We start from the raw sequence: 23,745 nt of genomic DNA, 5'->3' as shown, positions 1-23,745 counted from the left end.
TACTCACACACACACACACACACTCTCAGACACTGTACCTCGCTCCCACACAGTGACACCGTTCCTCCCCATCTGCTCACACACACTGACACACAAACACTCGCAGGCACTGTACCTCCCTCCCACACAGTCACACTGTTCCTCCCCATCTACTCACACACACTGACACAAACACTCGCAGGCACTGTACCTCCCTCCTACACAGTCACACTGTTCCTCCCCGTCTACTCACACACACACACACTCGCAGACACTGTACCTCCCTCAAACACAGTAACACTGTTCCTCCCCATCTACCCTAACACACTGACACACACGTTCGCAGATACTGTACCTCCCTCGCACACAGTAACACTGTTCCTCACCGTCTACTCACTCACACACACTCACACACACACTTGCAGACACTGTAACTCCCCCCCACACAGTCACACTGTTTCTCCCCATCTAATCACACGCTGACATACACACACTCACAGACACTATACCTCCAACCCACATAGTCACATTGTTCCTCCCCATCTACTCACACACACACACACACCCACTCGCAGACACTGTACCTGCCTCCCACACAGTCACACTGTTCCTCCCCGTCTACTCACACACACACACACTCGCAGACACTGTACCTCCCTCCCACAGTGTCACACTGTTCCTCCCCATCTACTCACACACACTGACACTCACACACTCACAGGCACTGTACCTCCCTCCCACACAGTAACACTGTTCCAGCCGATCTACTCACACACACTGACACACACACACTTGCAGTGTACCTCCATCCCACACAATCACACTGCTCCTCCCTGTCTACTGACACACACTGACACACACACACTCGCAGACACTGTACCTGCCTCCCACACAGTAACACTGTTCCTCACCGTCTACTCACACACACACACACACACTCGCAGCCACTGTACCTCCCTCCCACACACACTGCTCCTCCCCGTCTACTCACACACACTGACACACACACACTTGCAAAAAGTGTACCTCCATCCCACACAGTCACACTGTTCCTCCCCATCTACTCACACACACTCGCAGACACTGACCTCCCTCCCACACAGACACACTGTTCCTCCCCGTCTACTCACACACACTGGCACACACACACTCGCAGACACTGAACCTCCCTACCGCACAGTTACACTGTTCCTCCCTGTCTACTGACACACACACACTCGCAGATACTGTACCTCCCTCCCACACAGTCACACTGTTCCTCACCGTCTACTCACACACACACACACACACACACTCTCAGACACTGTACCTCGCTCCCACACAGTGACACTGTTCCTCCCCATCTGCTCACACACACTGACACACATACACTCGCGGACACTGTACCTCCCTCCCACACAGTCACACTGTTCCTCACCGTCTGCTCACATTGACACACACACACGCTCGCAGATACTGTACCTCCCTCCCACACAGTAACACTGTTCCTCACCGTCTATTCACTCACATACACACACACACACACACACACTCGCAGATACTGTACCTCCCTCCCACACAGTAACACTGTTCCTCACCGTCTATTCACTCACATACACACACACACACACACACACTCGCAGACACTGTACCTCCCTACCACACAGTAACACTGTTCCTCAACATCTACTCACACACACACACAACCACTCGCAGACACTGTACCTCGCTCCCACACAGTAACACTGTTCCTCCCCATCTACTCACACACACTGACACACACACACACCAACTCGCAGACACTGTACCTGCCACCCACACAGTCACACTGTTCCTCCCAGTCTACTCACACACACATACACACTCGCAGACACTGTACCTCCCTCCCACACAGTCACACTGTTCCTCCCCATCTACTCACACACACTGACACAAACACTCGCAGACACTGTACCTCCCTCCCACACAGTAACACTGTTCCTCCCCATCTACTCACACACACTGACACACACACACACACACTCGCAGACACTGTACCACCCTCCCACACAGTTACACTGTTCCTCCCCATCTACTCACACACACGGACACACACACACTCGCAGACACTGTACCTCCCTCCCACACAGTTACACTGTTCCTCCTCGTCTACTCTCACACACTGACATACACACACACTCGCAGACACTGTACCTCCATCGCACACAGTCACACTGTTTCTCCCCATCTACTCACACACTGACACACACACACTCGCAGGCACTAACCGACCTCCCACACAGTCACACTCTTCCTCCCCGTCTACTCACAGACACTGACACACACACTCGCAGACACTATACCTCCATCCCACACAGTCACACTGTTCCTCCCCGTCTACTCACACACACTGACACACACACACTCGCAGACACTGTACCTCCCTCCCACACAGTCACACTGATCCTCCCCATCTACTCTCACACACTGGCACACACACACTCGCAGACACTGCACCTCCCTCACACACAGTAACACTGTTCCTCCCCATCTACTCACACACACTGACACACACACATACTCGCAGACACTGTACCTCCCTCCCACACAGTCATACTGTTCCTCCCCATCTACTCACACACACACACACAGACTCGCAGCCACTGCACCTCCCTCCCACACAGTCACACTGTTCCTCCCCACATAAGACACTGACACACACACACTCGCAGACACTGTACCTCCCTCCCACACAGTAACACTGTTCCTCCCCATCTACTCACACACACTGACACACATACACACTCGCAGACACTGTACCTCCGTCCCACACAGTTACACAGTTCCTCCCCATCTACTCTCACACACTGACACACACACACTCGCAGACACTGTACCTCCATCCCACACAGTAACACTGTTCCAGCCCATCTACTCACACACACTGACACACACACACTCGCAGGCACTGTACCTCCCTCCCACACAGTCACACTGTTCCTCCCCATCTACTCACACACACTGACACACACACACTCGCAGGCACTGTACCTCCCTCCCACACAGTCACACTCTTCCTCCCCGTCTACTCACACACACTGACACACTCACACTCGCAGACACTGTACCTCCCTCCCACACAGTAACACTGTTCCTCCCCATCAACTCACACACACTGACACACACACTCGCAGACACTGTACCACCCTCCCACACAGTCACACTGTTCCTCCCCGTCTACTCACACACACTGACACACACACTCGCAGACGCTGTACCTCCCTCCCACACTGGCACACTGTTCCTCCCCATCTACTCTCAAACACTGACACGCACACACTCGCAGACAATGTACCTTCCTCCCACACAGTAACACTGTTCCTCCCCGTCTACACTCACACACACGCTCGCAGATACAGTACCTCCCTCGCACACAGTAACACTGTTCCTCATCGTCTACACACTCACACACACTGACACACACACACTCACAGGCACTGTACCTCCCTACCACACAGGCACACTGTTCCTCCCCGTCTACTCACACACACTGACACACACACATTCGCAGACACTGTACCTCCCTCACACACAGTAACACTGTTCCTCCCCATCTACTCACACACACTGACACACACACACACACACACACCCGCAGACACTGTACAACCCACCCACACAGTTACACTGTTCCTCCCCATCTACTCACACACACTGACACACACACACTCGCAGCCTCTGTACCTCCCTCCCACACACACTGTTCCTCCCCGTCTACTCACACACACTGACACACACAAACTTGCAGACAGTGTACCTCCATCCCACACAATCACACTGTTCCTCCCTGTCTACTGACACACACTGACACACACACACTCGCAGACACTGTACCTCCATCCCACACAATCACACTGTTCTTCCCCGTCTACTCACACACTGACACACACACACACTCGCAAACACTGTACCTCCCTCCCACTGTCACACTGTTCCTCCCCGTCTACTGACACACACACAATCGCAGACACTGTACCTCCCTCCCACACGGTCACACTGTTCCTCCACGTCTATTCACACACTGACACACACACACACTCGTAGACACTGTACCTCCCTCCCACAAAGTCACACTGTTCCTCCCCGTCTACTCACACACATACACTCGCAGACAGTGTACCTCCCTCCTACAGTAACACTGTTCCTCCCCGTCTACTCACACACACACACACTCGCAGACACTGTACCTCCCTCCCACACAGTCACACTGTTTCTCCCCGTCTACTCACACACTGAAACACAGACACTCGCAGGCACTGTACCTTCCTCCCACACAGTAACACTGTTCCTCCCTGTCTACACTCACACACACACGCTCGCAGATACTGTACCTCCCTCGCACACAGTAACACTGTTCCCCCCCGTCTACTCACTCACACACACACACACACACACTCGCAGGCACTGTACCTCCGTCCCACACAGTAACACTGTTCCTCCCCATCTACTCACACACACCGACAGACACACTCGCAGACACTGTACCTCGCTCCCACACAGAAACACTGTTCCTCCCCATCTACTCACACACACTGACACACACACACACACACACACACACTCGCAGACACTGTACCTTCCTCCCACACAGTAACACTGTTCCTCCCCATCTACTCACACACACTGACACACACACACTCGCAGACACTGGACCACCCTCCCACACAGTCACACTATTCCCCCCCGTCTACTCTCACACTCACACTCGCAGGCACTGTACCTCCCTCCCACACAGTCACACTCTTCCTCCCCGTCTACTCTCAAACACTGACACAAACACTCGCAGACACTATACCTCCATCCCACACAGTCACACTGTTCCTCCCCGTCTACTCTCACACACTGACACACACACACTCGCAGACACTGTACCTCCCTCCCACACAGTAACACTGTTCCTCCCCATCTACTCTCACACACTGACACACACACACTCGCAGACACTGTACCTCCCTCCCACACAGTCACACTGTTTCTCCCCGTCTACTCACACACTGACACACAGACACTCGCAGAGACTGTATCTTCCTCCCACACCGTAACACTGTTCCTCCCCGTCTACACTCACACAAACACGCTCGCAGATCCTCTACCTCCCTCGCACACAGTAACACTGTTCCTCACCGTCGACTCACTCACACACACACACTCGCAGACACTGTACCTGCCTCCCACACAGTAACACTGTTCCTCCCCATCTACTCTCACACACTGACACACACACACACTCACAGACACTGTACCTGCCTCCCACACAGTCACACTGTTCCTCCCCGTCTACTCACACACACACGCTCACACTCGCAGGCACTGTACCTACCTCCCACACAGTCACACTCTTCCTCCCCGTCTACTCACACACACTGACACACACACACTCGCAGACTCTGTACCTCCCTCCCACACAGTAACACTGTTCCTCCCCGTCTACTCACACACACTGACACACACAAACTCGCAGACACTGTACCTCCCTCCTACACAGTCACACTGTTCCTCCCCGTCTACTCACACACACACACTCGCAGACACTGTACCGCCCTCCCACACAATCACACTGTTCCTCCCCATCTACTCACACACACTGACACACACACACACCCACTCGCAGACACTGTACCTCCCTCCCACACAGTCACACTGTTCCTCCCCGTCTACTCACACACACACACACTCGCAGACACTGTACCTCCCTCCCACACAGTCACACTGTTCCTCCCCATCTACTCACACACACTGACACACACACTCGCAGGCAATGTACCTCCCTCCCACACAGTCACACTGTTCCTCCCCGTCTACTCACACACTGAGACACAGACACTCGCAGACACTGTACCTCTCTCCCACACAGTAACACTGTTCCACCCCGTCTACACTCACACACACACACGCTCGCAGATACTGTACCTCCCTCGCACACAGTAACACTGTTCCTCACCGTCTACTCACTCACACACACTCACACACACACTCGCAGGCACTGTACCTCCCTACCACACAGGCACACTGTTCCTCCCCATCTACTCACACACACTGGCACACACACACTCGCAGACACTGTACCTCCCTCCCACACAGTAACACTGTTCCTCCCCATCTACTCACACACACTGACACACACACACACACTCGCAGGCACTGTACCTCCCTCCCACACAGTCACACTGTTCCTCCCCGTCTACTCACACACACTGACACACACACACTCGTAGACACTGTACCTCCCTCCCACACAGTCACACTGTTCCTCCCCATTTACTCACACACACTGACATACACACACACTCGCAGCCACAGTACCTCCCTCACACACACACAGTTCCTCCCCGTCTACTCACACACACTGACACACACACACTCGCAGACACTGTACCTTCCTCCCACACAGTCACACTGTTCCTCCCCGTCTACTCACACACACTGACACACACACACTCGCAGACACTGTACCTCCCTCCCACACAGTCACACTGATCCTCCCCATCTACTCTCACACACTGGCACACACACACTCGCAGACACTGCACTTCCATTACACACAGTAACACTGTTCCTCCCCATCTACTCACACACACTGACACACACACATACTCGCAGACACTGTACCTCCCTCCCACACAGTCATACTGTTCCTCCCCATCTACTCACACACACACACACAGACTCGCAGCCACTGCACCTCCCTCCCACACAGTCACACTGTTCCTCCCCACATAAGACACTGACACACACACACTCGCAGACACTGTACCTCCCTCCCACACAGTAACACTGTTCCTCCCCATCTACTCACACACACTGACACACATACACACTCGCAGACACTGTACCTCCGTCCCACACAGTTACACAGTTCCTCCCCATCTACTCTCACACACTGACACACACACACTCGCAGACACTGTACCTCCATCCCACACAGTAACACTGTTCCAGCCCATCTACTCACACACACTGACACACACACACTCGCAGGCACTGTACCTCCCTCCCACACAGTCACACTGTTCCTCCCCATCTACTCACACACACTGACACACACACACTCGCAGGCACTGTACCTCCCTCCCACACAGTCACACTCTTCCTCCCCGTCTACTCACACACACTGACACACTCACACTCGCAGACACTGTACCTCCCTCCCACACAGTAACACTGTTCCTCCCCATCAACTCACACACACTGACACACACACTCGCAGACACTGTACCACCCTCCCACACAGTCACACTGTTCCTCCCCGTCTACTCACACACACTGACACACACACTCGCAGACGCTGTACCTCCCTCCCACACTGGCACACTGTTCCTCCCCATCTACTCTCAAACACTGACACGCACACACTCGCAGACAATGTACCTTCCTCCCACACAGTAACACTTTTCCTCCCCGTCTACACTCACACACACGCTCGCAGATACAGTACCTCCCTCGCACACAGTAACACTGTTCCTCATCGTCTACACACTCACACACACTGACACACACACACTCACAGGCACTGTACCTCCCTACCACACAGGCACACTGTTCCTCCCCGTCTACTCACACACACTGACACACACACATTCGCAGACACTGTACCTCCCTCACACACAGTAACACTGTTCCTCCCCATCTACTCACACACACTGACACACACACACACACACACACCCGCAGACACTGTACAACCCACCCACACAGTTACACTGTTCCTCCCCATCTACTCACACACACTGACACACACACACTCGCAGCCACTGTACCTCCCTCCCACACACACTGTTCCTCCCCGTCTACTCACACACACTGACACACACAAACTTGCAGACAGTGTACCTCCATCCCACACAATCACACTGTTCCTCCCTGTCTACTGACACACACTGACACACACACACTCGCAGACACTGTACCTCCATCCCACACAATCACACTGTTCTTCCCCGTCTACTCACACACTGACACACACACACACTCGCAAACACTGTACCTCCCTCCCACTGTCACACTGTTCCTCCCCGTCTACTGACACACACACAATCGCAGACACTGTACCTCCCTCCCACACGGTCACACTGTTCCTCCACGTCTATTCACACACTGACACACACACACACTCGTAGACACTGTACCTCCCTCCCACAAAGTCACACTGTTCCTCCCCGTCTACTCACACACATACACTCGCAGACAGTGTACCTCCCTCCTACAGTAACACTGTTCCTCCCCGTCTACTCACACACACACACACTCGCAGACACTGTACCTCCCTCCCACACAGTCACACTGTTCCTCCCCATCTACTCACACACTGACACACACACTCGCAGGCACTGTACCTCCCTCCCACACAGTCACACTGTTTCTCCCCGTCTACTCACACACTGACACACAGACACTCGCAGGCACTGTACCTTCCTCCCACACAGTAACACTGTTCCTCCCTGTCTACACTCACACACACACGCTCGCAGATACTGTACCTCCCTCGCACACAGTAACACTGTTCCCCCCCGTCTACTCACTCACACACACACACACACACTCGCAGGCACTGTACCTCCGTCCCACACAGTAACACTGTTCCTCCCCATCTACTCACACACACCGACAGACACACTCGCAGACACTGTACCTCGCTCCCACACAGAAACACTGTTCCTCCCCATCTACTCACACACACTGACACACACACACACACTCGCAGACACTGTACCTTCCTCCCACACAGTAACACTGTTCCTCCCCATCTACTCACACACACTGACACACACACACTCGCAGACACTGGACCACCCTCCCACACAGTCACACTATTCCCCCCCGTCTACTCACACACTCACACTCGCAGGCACTGTACCTCCCTCCCACACAGTCACACTCTTCCTCCCCGTCTACTCTCAAACACTGACACACAGACACTCGCAGAGACTGTATCTTCCTCCCACACCGTAACACTGTTCCTCCCCGTCTACACTCACACAAACACGCTCGCAGATCCTCTACCTCCCTCGCACACAGTAACACTGTTCCTCACCGTCGACTCACTCACACACACACACTCGCAGACACTGTACCTGCCTCCCACACAGTAACACTGTTCCTCCCCATCTACTCTCACACACTGACACACACACACACTCACAGACACTGTACCTGCCTCCCACACAGTCACACTGTTCCTCCCCGTCTACTCACACACACACGCTCACACTCGCAGGCACTGTACCTACCTCCCACACAGTCACACTCTTCCTCCCCGTCTACTCACACACACTGACACACACACACTCGCAGACTCTGTACCTCCCTCCCACACAGTAACACTGTTCCTCCCCGTCTACTCACACACACTGACACACACAAACTCGCAGACACTGTACCTCCCTCCTACACAGTCACACTGTTCCTCCCCGTCTACTCACACACACACACTCGCAGATACTGTACCGCCCTCCCACACAATCACACTGTTCCTCCCCATCTACTCACACACACTGACACACACACACACCCACTCGCAGACACTGTACCTCCCTCCCACACAGTCACACTGTTCCTCCCCGTCTACTCACACACACACACACTCGCAGACACTGTACCTCCCTCCCACACAGTCACACTGTTCCTCCCCATCTACTCACACACACTGACACACACACTCGCAGGCAATGTACCTCCCTCCCACACAGTCACACTGTTCCTCCCCGTCTACTCACACACTGAGACACAGACACTCGCAGACACTGTACCTCTCTCCCACACAGTAACACTGTTCCACCCCGTCTACACTCACACACACACACGCTCGCAGATACTGTACCTCCCTCGCACACAGTAACACTGTTCCTCACCGTCTACTCACTCACACACACTCACACACACACTCGCAGGCACTGTACCTCCCTACCACACAGGCACACTGTTCCTCCCCATCTACTCACACACACTGGCACACACACACTCGCAGACACTGTACCTCCCTCCCACACAGTAACACTGTTCCTCCCCATCTACTCTCACACACTGACACACACACACACACTCGCAGGCACTGTACCTCCCTCCCACACAGTCACACTGTTCCTCCCCGTCTACTCACACACACTGACACACACACACTCGTAGACACTGTACCTCCCTCCCACACAGTCACACTGTTCCTCCCCATTTACTCACACACACTGACATACACACACACTCGCAGCCACAGTACCTCCCTCACACACACACAGTTCCTCCCCGTCTACTCACACACACTGACACACACACACTTGCAGACAGTGTACCTCCATCCCACACAGTCACACTGTTCCTCCCCATCTACTCACACACACTCGCAGACACTGACCTCCCTCCCACACAGCCACAGTGTTCCTCCCCGTCTACTCACACACACTGGCACACACACACTCGCAGACACTGAACCTCCCTCCCGCACAGTCACACTGTTCCTCCCTGTCTACTGACACACACACACTCGCAGACACTGTACCATCCTCCCACACAGTAACACTGTTCCTCACCGTCTACTCACTCACACGGACACACACACACTCGCAGACACTGTACCTCCCTCCCACACAGTAACACTGTTCCTCCCCGTCTACACTCACACACACACACGCTCGCAGATACTGTACCTCCCTCGCACACAGTAACACTGTTCCTCACCGTCTACTCACTCACACACACACGCTCGCAGATACTCTACCTCCCTCGCACACAGTAACACTGTTCCTCCCCGTCTACTCACACACACACGCTCACACTCGCAGGCACTGCACCTACCTCCCACACAGTCACACTCTTCCTCCCCGTCTACTCACACACACTGACACACACACACTCGCAGACTCTGTACCTCCCTCCCACACAGTAACACTGTTCCTCCCCAATCTACTCACACACACTGACACACACACACACTCGCAGACACTGTACCTCCCTCCCACACAGTCACACTGTTCCTCCCCATCTACTCTCACACACTCGCAGACACTGACCTCCCTCCCACACAGCCACACTGTTCCTCCCCGTCTACTCACACACACTGGCACACACACACTCGCAGACACTGAACCTCCCTCCCGCACAGTCACACTGTTCCTCCCTGTCTACTGACACACACACACTCGCAGATACTGTACCATCCTCCCACACAGTAACACTGCTCCTCACCGTCTACTCACACACACACACACACACACACACACACACACACACTCGCAGAAACTGTACCTCGCTCCCACACAGTCACACTGTTCCTCTCCTCCCCATCTACTCACTCACACTGACACACACACACTCGCAGACACTGTACCTCCCTCCCACACAGTAACACTGTTCCTCCCCGTCTACACTCACACACACACACGCTCGCAGATACTGTACCTCCCTCGCACACAGTAACACTGTTCCTCACCGTCTACTCACTCACATACACACACACACACTTGCAGACACTGTACCTGCCTCCCACACAGTAACACTGTTCCTCCCCATCTACACACACACACTGACACACACACACAACCACTCGCAGACACTGTACCTCACTCCCACAAAGTAACACTGTTCCTCCCCATCTACTCACACACACTGACACACACACACAACCACTCGCAGACACTGTACCTCCCTCCCACACAGTCACACTGTTCCTCCCCATCTACTCACACACTGGCACACACACTCGCAGGCACTGTACCTCCCTCCCACACAGTCACACTGTTTCTCCCCGTCTACTCACACACTGACACACAGGCACTCGCAGGCACTGTACCTTCCTCTCACACAGTAACACTGTTCCTCCCCGTCTACACTCACACACACGCTCGCAGATACTGTACCTCCCTCGCACACAGTAACACTGTTCCTCCCCGTCTACTCACTCACACACACACTCGCAGGCACTGTACCTCCGTCCCACACAGTAACACTGTTCCTCCCCATCTACTCACACACACCGACAGACACACTGGCAGACACTGTACCTCGCTCCCACACAGTAACACTGTTCCTCCCCATCTACTCACACACACTGACACACACACTGACACACACACACTCGCAGACACTGTACCACCCTCCCACACAGTCACACTGTTCCTCCCCGTCTACTCACACACACACACTCACACTTGCAGGCACTGTACCTCCCTCCCACACAGTCACACTCTTCCTCCCCGTCTACTCACAAACACTGACACACACACTCGCAGACACTATACCTCCATCCCACACAGTCACACTGTTCCTCCCCGTCTACTCGCACACACTGACACACACACACTCGCAGACACTGTACCTCCCTCCCACACAGTAACACTGTTCCTCCCCGTCTACACTCACACACACACACACACACACACAGACACACACACACACGCTCGCATATACTGTACCTCTCTCGCACACAGTAACACTGTTCCTCACCGTCGACTCACTCACACACACACACTCGCAGACACTGTACCTGCCTCCCACACAGTAACACTGTTCCTCCCCATCTACTCACACACACCGACAGACACACTCGCAGACACTGTACCTCGCTCCCACACAGAAACACTGTTCCTCCCCATCTACTCACACACACTGACACACACACACACACTCGCAGACACTGTACCTTCCTCCCACACAGTAACACTGTTCCTCCCCATCTACTCACACACACTGACACACACACACTCGCAGACACTGGACCTCCCTCCCACACAGTCACACTCTTCCTCCCCGTCTACTCTCAAACACTGACACACAGACACTCGCAGAGACTGTATCTTCCTCCCACACCGTAACACTGTTCCTCCCCGTCTACACTCACACAAACACGCTCGCAGATCCTCTACCTCCCTCGCACACAGTAACACTGTTCCTCACCGTCGACTCACTCACACACACACACTCGCAGACACTGTACCTGCCTCCCACACAGTAACACTGTTCCTCCCCATCTACTCTCACACACTGACACACACACACACTCACAGACACTGTACCTGCCTCCCACACAGTCACACTGTTCCTCCCCGTCTACTCACACACACACGCTCACACTCGCAGGCACTGTACCTACCTCCCACACAGTCACACTCTTCCTCCCCGTCTACTCACACACACTGACACACACACACTCGCAGACTCTGTACCTCCCTCCCACACAGTAACACTGTTCCTCCCCGTCTACTCACACACACTGACACACACAAACTCGCAGACACTGTACCTCCCTCCTACACAGTCACACTGTTCCTCCCCGTCTACTCACACACACACACTCGCAGACACTGTACCGCCCTCCCACACAATCACACTGTTCCTCCCCATCTACTCACACACACTGACACACACACACACCCACTCGCAGACACTGTACCTCCCTCCCACACAGTCACACTGTTCCTCCCCGTCTACTCACACACACACACACTCGCAGACACTGTACCTCCCTCCCACACAGTCACACTGTTCCTCCCCATCTACTCACACACACTGACACACACACTCGCAGGCAATGTACCTCCCTCCCACACAGTCACACTGTTCCTCCCCGTCTACTCACACACTGAGACACAGACACTCGCAGACACTGTACCTCTCTCCCACACAGTAACACTGTTCCACCCCGTCTACACTCACACACACACACGCTCGCAGATACTGTACCTCCCTCGCACACAGTAACACTGTTCCTCACCGTCTACTCACTCACACACACTCACACACACACTCGCAGGCACTGTACCTCCCTACCACACAGGCACACTGTTCCTCCCCATCTACTCACACACACTGGCACACACACACTCGCAGACACTGTACCTCCCTCCCACACAGTAACACTGTTCCTCCCCATCTACTCACACACACTGACACACACACACACACTCGCAGGCACTGTACCTCCCTCCCACACAGTCACACTGTTCCTCCCCGTCTACTCACACACACTGACACACACACACTCGTAGACACTGTACCTCCCTCCCACACAGTCACACTGTTCCTCCCCATTTACTCACACACACTGACATACACACACACTCGCAGCCACAGTACCTCCCTCACACACACACAGTTCCTCCCCGTCTACTCACACACACTGACACACACACACTTGCAGACAGTGTACCTCCATCCCACACAGTCACACTGTTCCTCCCCATCTACTCACACACACTCGCAGACACTGACCTCCCTCCCACACAGCCACAGTGTTCCTCCCCGTCTACTCACACACACTGGCACACACACACTCGCAGACACTGAACCTCCCTCCCGCACAGTCACACTGTTCCTCCCTGTCTACTGACACACACACACTCGCAGACACTGTACCATCCTCCCACACAGTAACACTGTTCCTCACCGTCTACTCACTCACACGGACACACACACACTCGCAGACACTGTACCTCCCTCCCACACAGTAACACTGTTCCTCCCCGTCTACACTCACACACACACACGCTCGCAGATACTGTACCTCCCTCGCACACAGTAACACTGTTCCTCACCGTCTACTCACTCACACACACACGCTCGCAGATACTCTACCTCCCTCGCACACAGTAACACTGTTCCTCCCCGTCTACTCACACACACACGCTCACACTCGCAGGCACTGCACCTACCTCCCACACAGTCACACTCTTCCTCCCCGTCTACTCACACACACTGACACACACACACTCGCAGACTCTGTACCTCCCTCCCACACAGTAACACTGTTCCTCCCCAATCTACTCACACACACTGACACACACACACACTCGCAGACACTGTACCTCCCTCCCACACAGTCACACTGTTCCTCCCCATCTACTCTCACACACTCGCAGACACTGACCTCCCTCCCACACAGCCACACTGTTCCTCCCCGTCTACTCACACACACTGGCACACACACACTCGCAGACACTGAACCTCCCTCCCGCACAGTCACACTGTTCCTCCCTGTCTACTGACACACACACACTCGCAGATACTGTACCATCCTCCCACACAGTAACACTGCTCCTCACCGTCTACTCACACACACACACACACACACACACACACACACACTCGCAGAAACTGTACCTCGCTCCCACACAGTCACACTGTTCCTCTCCTCCCCATCTACTCACTCACACTGACACACACACACTCGCAGACACTGTACCTCCCTCCCACACAGTAACACTGTTCCTCCCCGTCTACACTCACACACACACACGCTCGCAGATACTGTACCTCCCTCGCACACAGTAACACTGTTCCTCACCGTCTACTCACTCACATACACACACACACACTTGCAGACACTGTACCTGCCTCCCACACAGTAACACTGTTCCTCCCCATCTACACACACACACTGACACACACACACAACCACTCGCAGACACTGTACCTCACTCCCACAAAGTAACACTGTTCCTCCCCATCTACTCACACACACTGACACACACACACAACCACTCGCAGACACTGTACCTCCCTCCCACACAGTCACACTGTTCCTCCCCATCTACTCACACACTGGCACACACACTCGCAGGCACTGTACCTCCCTCCCACACAGTCACACTGTTTCTCCCCGTCTACTCACACACTGACACACAGGCACTCGCAGGCACTGTACCTTCCTCTCACACAGTAACACTGTTCCTCCCCGTCTACACTCACACACACGCTCGCAGATACTGTACCTCCCTCGCACACAGTAACACTGTTCCTCCCCGTCTACTCACTCACACACACACTCGCAGGCACTGTACCTCCGTCCCACACAGTAACACTGTTCCTCCCCATCTACTCACACACACCGACAGACACACTGGCAGACACTGTACCTCGCTCCCACACAGTAACACTGTTCCTCCCCATCTACTCACACACACTGACACACACACTGACACACACACACTCGCAGACACTGTACCACCCTCCCACACAGTCACACTGTTCCTCCCCGTCTACTCACACACACACACTCACACTTGCAGGCACTGTACCTCCCTCCCACACAGTCACACTCTTCCTCCCCGTCTACTCACAAACACTGACACACACACTCGCAGACACTATACCTCCATCCCACACAGTCACACTGTTCCTCCCCGTCTACTCGCACACACTGACACACACACACTCGCAGACACTGTACCTCCCTCCCACACAGTAACACTGTTCCTCCCCGTCTACACTCACACACACACACACACACACACACACACACACGCTCGCATATACTGTACCTCTCTCGCACACAGTAACACTGTTCCTCACCGTCGACTCACTCACACACACACACTCGCAGACACTGTACCTGCCTCCCACACAGTAACACTGTTCCTCCCCATCTACTCACACACACTGACACACACAATCGCAGACACTGTACCTCGCTCCCACACAGTAACACTGTTCCTCCCCATCTACTCTCATACACTGACACACACACACACCCACTCACAGACACTGTACCTGCCTCCCACACAGTCACACTGTTCCTCCCCATCTACTCACACACACTGACATACACACACTCGCAGACACTGTACCACCCTCCCACACAGTCACACTGTTCCTCCCCGTCTACTCACACACACACACTCGCAGGCACTGTACCTCCCACCCACACAGTCACACTGTGTCTCCCCGTCTACTCACACACTGACACACAGACACTCGCAGACACTGTAACTTCCTCCCACACAGTAACACTGTTCCTCCCCACCTACACTCACACACACACACACTCTCGCAGATACTGTACCTCCCTCGCACACAGTAACACTGTTCCTCAACGTCGACTCACTCACACACACACACACACTCGCAGACACTGTACCTGCCTCCCACACAGTAACACTGTTCCTCCCCGTCTACTCACACACACTGACACACACACTAGCAGTCACTGTAACTCGCTCCCACACCGTAACACTGTTCCTCCCCATCTACTCACAGACACTGACACGCACACACTCGCAGACACTGTACCTCCCACACAGTAACACTGTTCCTCCCCCTCTACTCACACACACTGACACACACGCTCACAGAAACTATAACTCTCTCCCACACAGTAATACTGTTCCTCCCCGTCTACTCATACACACTGACACACACACACGCGCAGACACTGTACCCTCCTCCCACACATTGACACCATTCCTCCCCGTCTACTCACACACACTGACACACCCACACTCGCAGGCACTGTACCTCCCTCCCATACAGTCACACTGTTCCTCCCCATCTACTCTCATACACTGACACACACACACTCGCAGACACTGTACCTCCCTCCCACACAGTAACACTGTTCCTCCCCGTCTACTCTCACGCACTGACACACACACACTCGCAGACACTGTACCTCCCTCCCACACAGTAACACTGTTCCTTCCCGTCTACTCACACACACTGACACACACACTCTCAGACACTGTAAATCCCTCCCACACAGTCACACTGTTCCTCCCCATCTACTCACACACACTGACACATACACACTCGCAGACACTGTACCTCCCTCCCACACAGTAACACTGTTCCTTCCCGTCTACTCATACACACTGACACACACACTAGCAGACACTGTAACTCGCTCCCACACCGTAACACTGTTCCTCCCCGTCTACTCACACACACTGACACACACACACGCGCAGTCACTGTACCTCCTCCCACACATTGACACTGTTCCTCCTCGTCTACTCACACACTGACACACCCACACTCGCAGGCACTGTACCTCCCTCCCATACAGTCACACTGTTCCTCCCCGTCTACTCATACACACTGACACACAAGCTCGCAGACACTGTACCTCCCTCCCACACAGTCACACTGTTCCTCCCCATCTACTCACACACAGACACACACACATTCGCAGACAGTGTACCTCCCTCCCACACAGTCACACTGTTCCTCCCCGTCTACACTCACACACACTGACACACACACTCGCAGACACTGCACCTCCCTCCCACAATGTCACACTGTTCCTCCCCGTCTACTCACACACACTGACACACACACTCGCAGACACTTCAACTCCCTCCCACAATGTCACACTGTTCCTCCCCGTCTACTCTCACACACTGACACACAAACTCACAGACACTGTATCTCCCTCCCACACAGTCAGTGTTGCTCCCCATCTACTCACGCACTGACACACACACACTCGCAGACACTGTACCTCCCTCCCACACAGTCACACTGTTCCTCCCCATCTACTCACACACTGACACACACACACACTCGCAGACACTGTATCTCCCTCCCACAGAGTCACTGTTCCTCCCCATCTAGTCACAAACTGACACACATACACTCGCAGACACTGTACCGCCCTCCCACACAATCACACTGTTCCTCCCCATCTACTCACACACACTGACACACACACACACCCACTCGCAGACACTGTACCTCCCTCCCACACAGTCACACCGCTCCTCCCCGTCCACTCACACACACACACACACACACACACACACATACTCGGAGACACTGTACCTCCCTCCCACACAGCAACTGTTCCTCACCGTCTACTCACACACACTGACACACACACACTCGCAGACACTGTACCTCCCTCACACACAGTAACACTGTTCCTCTCCGTCTACTCACTCAAACACAGACTCGCAAGCACTGTACCTCCCTCCCACAGTGTCACACTGTTCCTCCCCGTCTACTCACACACTGACACACTGACACACACACTCGCAGACACTGTACCTCCCTCCCACACAGTCACACTGTTCCTCCCCGTCTACTCACACACACTGACAAACACACACACTCGCAGACACTGTACCTTCCTCCCACACAGTAACACTGTTCCTCCCCGTCTATTAACACACACTGACACACACACACTCGCAGACACTGTACCTCCCTCCCACACAGTAACACTGTTCCTCCAGTCTCCTCACTCACACACACACACACACACACACACACACACACAGACACACACACACACACACTCGCAGACACTGTACCTCCCTCCCACACAGTCACACTGTTCCTCCCCGTCTACTGACACACACACTCGCAGACACTGTACCTCCCTCACACGCAGTAACACTGTTCCTCCCCGTCTACTCACACACACACACTCGCAGACACTGTACCTCCCTCCCACACAGGCACACTGTTGCTCCCCATCTACTCTCACACACTGACACACACACACACTCGCAGACACTGTACCACCCTCCCACAGTCACACTGTTCCTCCCCGTCTACTCGCACACACTGACACACACACTCGCAGACACTGTACCTCCCTCCCACACAGGCACTGTTGCTCCCCATCTACTCTCACACACTGACACACACACACACTCGCAGACACTGTACCACCCTCCCACAGTCACACTGTTCCTCCCCGTCTACTCACACACACTGACACACACACACTCGCAGACACTGTACCACTGTTCCTCACCGTCTACTCACTCAAACACACACTCGCAAGCACTGTACATCCCTCCCACACAGTCACACTGTTCCTCCCCGTCTACTCACACACACTGACACACACACACTCGCAAACACTGTACCTCCCTCCCACACAGTCATGATGTTCCTCCCCGTCCACTTACACACACACACTCGCAGACACTGTACCTCCCTCCCACACAGTCACACTGTTCCTCCCCGTCTACTCTCACACACTGACACACACACTCACAGACACTGTACCTCCCTCCCACAAAGTCACACTGTTCCTCCCCGTCTACTCTCACACACTGACACACACACTCACAGACACTGTACCTCCCTCCCACACATTAACACTGTTCCTCCCCGTCTACTCACACACACTGACACACACACTCGCAGGCACTGTACCTCCCTCCCACACAGTAACACTGTTCCTCCCCTTCTACTCTCACACTGACACACACACACACACACTCGCAGACACTGTACCTCCCTCCCACACAGTAACACTGTTCCTCCCCGTCTACACTGACACACACACGCGGCCCTACTGACCCGTGCGCACAGGCACACCCGCCCCACGCAACCCCACCCCCGCCCCACGCAACCCCACCCCCCCAGCCCCGCTCCTTACCAATGGCGAGCCGCGTGGGCTTTTTCTTGGGGGGGTCACCGGCACCGCTGCTGCCATCATCAACTTTCTGCAAAACATGAATGTTGGGGGAATTAGAGTCCCTCGGAGCGAGGGGGAGGGGATCCCAGACCCTCGGAGCGAGGGGGAGGGGATCCCAGACCCTCGGAGTGAGGGAGAGGGGACCACAGACCCTCGGAGCGAGGGAGAGGGGACCACAGACCCTCGGAGCGAGGGGGAGGGGACCACAGACCCTCGGAGCGAGGGGGAGGGGACCACAGACCCTCGGAGCGAGGGGGAGGGGACCACAGATCCTCGGAGCGAGGGGGAGGGGATCCCAGACCCACGGAGCGAGGGGGAGGGGATCCCAGACCCACGGAGCGAGGGGGAGGGGAATAGGGACCCTCGGAGCGAGGGGGAGGGGATTAGGGACCCTCGGAGCGAGGGGGAGGGGATTAGGGACCCTCGGAGCGAGGGGGAGGGGATTAGGGACCCTCGGAGCGAGGGGGAGGGGATTAGGGACCCTCGGAGCGAGGGGGAGGGGATTAGGGACCCTCGGAGCGAGGGGGAGGGGATTAGGGACCCTCGGAGCGAGGGGGAGGGGATTAGGGACCCTCGGAGCTAGAGACACTCAGGAGAGAGGGGGAGGGGGGAGTGGGGAGATCTCACAGACTGGAGAAGGGTCCGTGCCTCTTCCCTGCTCCCTCTGCTCCGAGCGCTCCACACCCCACACACTCACCGGTAGCCGCGTCCTCCTCAGGTGTAGGTAAGCTCTCTGCCCCGTCTTCTGGTAGTGTTTGTCCACGTGCTGCTTGCCAAAGCCCAGGAAGGTGTTCATGCAGATGTAGAGGCCTCCCTCGGACTCCTGGCACAGGGGGAAAACAAGAGGCAGAGGTTCAGTGCCTGCGTCTGAAGGGGCAACAGGACCTACCTTAAAAAATAAGCAGGAGCCAAAATAAAATCACGGGCGATCCCGCAGACACTCAATTATTGAAGAATATGGTAAAGCCGTGAAGTCAACTTTAAGAGTCAAGGACATTATTCATTCCTTCACGGGGATGTGGGCATCGCTGGTTGGGCCCAGCATTTATCACCCATCCCTAATTGCCCCTTGAGAAGGTGGGGGTGAGCCGCCTTCTTGAGCCGCTGCAGTCCCCGCGTGTGGTGTAGGTACACCCATGGCGCTGTGAGGGAGGGAGTTCCAGGATTTTGTCCCGTGTGGTGTAGGTACACCCACAGCGCTGTTAGGGAGGGAGTTCCAGGATTTTGTCCGTGTGGTGTAGGTACACCCACGGCGCTGTTAGGGAGGGAGTTCCAGGATTTTGTCCCGTGTGGTGTAGGTACACCCACGGCGCTGTTAGGGAGGGAGTTCCAGGATTTTGTCCCGTGTGGTGTAGGTACACCCACGGCGCTGTTAGGGAGGTACTTCCCGGATTTTGACCCAGCGACAGTGAAGGAACGGCCGATATATTCCCAAGTCGGGATGGTGAGTGGCTCGGAGGGGAACTTCCAGGTGGTGGGTGTTCCCCATGTGTCTGCTGCCCTCTTCCTTCTAGATGGTAGAGGTCGTGGGTTTGGGCGGCGCTGTCAAAGGAGCCTTGGCGAGTTGCTGCAGTGCATCTTGTAGATGGTACACACACTGCTGCTACTGTGCGTCGGTGGGTGGAGGGAGTGAATGTTTGTGGATGGGGTGCCGATCGAGCAGGGGGGGTCTGCTTTGTCCTGGACGGTGTCGAGCTTCTCGAGTGTTGTGGGAGCTGCAACTCATCCAGGCAAGTGGGGAATATCCCATCACACTCCTGACTTGTGCCTTGTCGATGGTGGACAGGCTTTGGTGGGAGTCAGGAGGTGAGTTACTCTCCACAGGATTCCCAGCCTCTGACCTGCTCTTGTAGCCACAGGTATTTATATGGCTGGTCCCAGTTCAGTTTCTGGTCAATGGTAACCCCCAGGATGTTGATAGTGGGGGAGGAGTCAGTGATGGTAATGCCATTGAACGTCAAGGGGGCGATGGTTGGATTCTCTCTTGTTGGAGATGGTCATTGCCTGGCGCTTGTGTGACGCGAACGTGACTTGCCACTCGTCAGCCCAAGCCTGGATATTGTCCGACCTGGATATGGGCACAGACCTAAGGAGCGTGGTATACTCAAAGAGTCATACGGGACTCGAAACATTAACTGTTTCTCGCTCCACAGATGCTGTCAGATCTGAATCAATTCGAAATGTGGTTTCTACAGTCCGGGGACAGGTTAAAAAACCTATATATTCATACCCAGGGCAGACAGAAAGAGCATGTACACACATTGCGCCCGCTTCAGTTAAACCAACTACGTGACAGCCATTCCCTGGTTCATTCCTCAGGGCAATGCCTTGACCAATCAGTGTCAAGCCGCCTGATTTAAATGTCAAACAATGGTTGGCGGTTCCCCAGCATTCTTCGTGGCAACGCCGCTGGCCAGCCAGTCAGCACTCTCTCCCCCAAACAGGTACAAATTGTTGTTTTCCCCCTGACGTTGGAGTGTCCTGATGAGTGCAAGGTGAAAAGATTCGACATGTCCCTTTTCTACAGCAACGCTCAGCTTAAAAACCGTCCTTTTCCAGTTCTCCGTAGGAATCCTTTTTGTTTGAAACTTCATTCCTTCGTGGGGCGGGGGCTTCGCTGGCTAGGCCGGCATTTATTGCCCATCCCTAATTGCCCCTGGTCCAGGGAGGGCATGGAAGAGTCACCCACGTGAGTCTGGAGTTCACATGTAGGCCAGACCGGGTAAGGACGAGAGATTTCCTGTCCTGAAGGGGATTGGTGAAGCGGGTGGGTTTTGACAACAATAGGTTCACCGGTTGACGTGACGGAGATGAGCTTCGGAGACCAGCCTTATTAATTGAGTTTAAAATCCCGCCCGATGCCCGTGTAGGATTTGAACCCCTTCTCCTCAGAGCGTTAGCCTGGGGACTCTGGGTTAGGAGGGCAGTGACTTGTCCACCGCGCCACCCTCTCCTGTCGTTTCCCCAAGCCGTAAGCTTGCTTAGGGCTCGGTGCTGGGGAATGAGAGCAGCACAGCTCTCCTTGACGGTACTTTTCCAGCTCTCTGGTGACAGCTGCCGCCAGGAATCCGGCCTGAGGGAAGGTGCAACACTGGGTTCCCGGGTCACAGATCCACCCGCCCTGGCTGGCCTCAAGCAGCGAGACAGAATCTGCTCCTCTCTCGCATCGCACACGCGGTAATGCTCAGGGGGCTACCAACCTTGTCCCACTGTTTGATTTTACCAAGGGGTTTTCTACGCAAAAATTACACTTTAACCCCTGACTGCCTGGGGAGGGCGAGGGGGAGAGTGTGTGAGTGAGAGAGAGAGAGACAGAGAGTGACACAGAGTATAAGAGAATGTGTGTGTGTGAGAGGGGGAGGGAGGGAGAGGGGGAGCGGGGGAGGGAGGGAGGGAGAGGGGGAGCGGGGGAGGGAGGGAGGGAGAGGGGGAGCGGGGGAGGGAGGGAGGGAGAGGGGGAGCGGGGGGGGGAGTGGGGGAGGGAGGGAGGGAGAGGGGGAGCGGGGGAGGGAGGGAGGGAGGGAGGGAGAGGGGGAGGGAGGGAGGGAGAGGGGGAGCGGGGGGGGGAGTGGGGGAGGGAGGGAGGGAGAGGGGGAGCGGGGGAGGGAGGGAGGGAG

At 54.9% G+C, this 23,745-nt stretch overlaps 1 protein-coding gene across 1 annotated transcript in view; it reads right to left on the bottom strand.

Moving 5' to 3' along the window:
• The window catches only part of LOC144677632 (ubiquitin carboxyl-terminal hydrolase 5-like), a 32,047-nt gene extending 11,098 nt beyond the window's left edge, over positions 1-20,949 (bottom strand). Inside the window, exons 1-2 of the mRNA XM_078537670.1 lie at positions 20,826-20,949; positions 20,090-20,156 (exon numbers count right to left, since the gene is read on the bottom strand). Coding sequence (XP_078393796.1) covers positions 20,090-20,156; positions 20,826-20,924 — 166 coding nt within the window. The 5' untranslated portion in view covers positions 20,925-20,949. The remainder of the gene's footprint in view (positions 1-20,089; positions 20,157-20,825) is intronic.
• Positions 20,950-23,745: the final 2,796 nt, after the last annotated feature.

This window comes from Cetorhinus maximus, unplaced genomic scaffold (assembly GCF_964194155.1).
Source record: "Cetorhinus maximus unplaced genomic scaffold, sCetMax3.hap1.1 HAP1_SCAFFOLD_2783, whole genome shotgun sequence".
Classification (NCBI taxonomy): domain Eukaryota; kingdom Metazoa; phylum Chordata; class Chondrichthyes; order Lamniformes; family Cetorhinidae; genus Cetorhinus; species Cetorhinus maximus.
The sequence above is the reverse complement of the archived record's forward strand: the minus strand, read 5'-3'. Positions and strand labels throughout refer to the sequence as shown.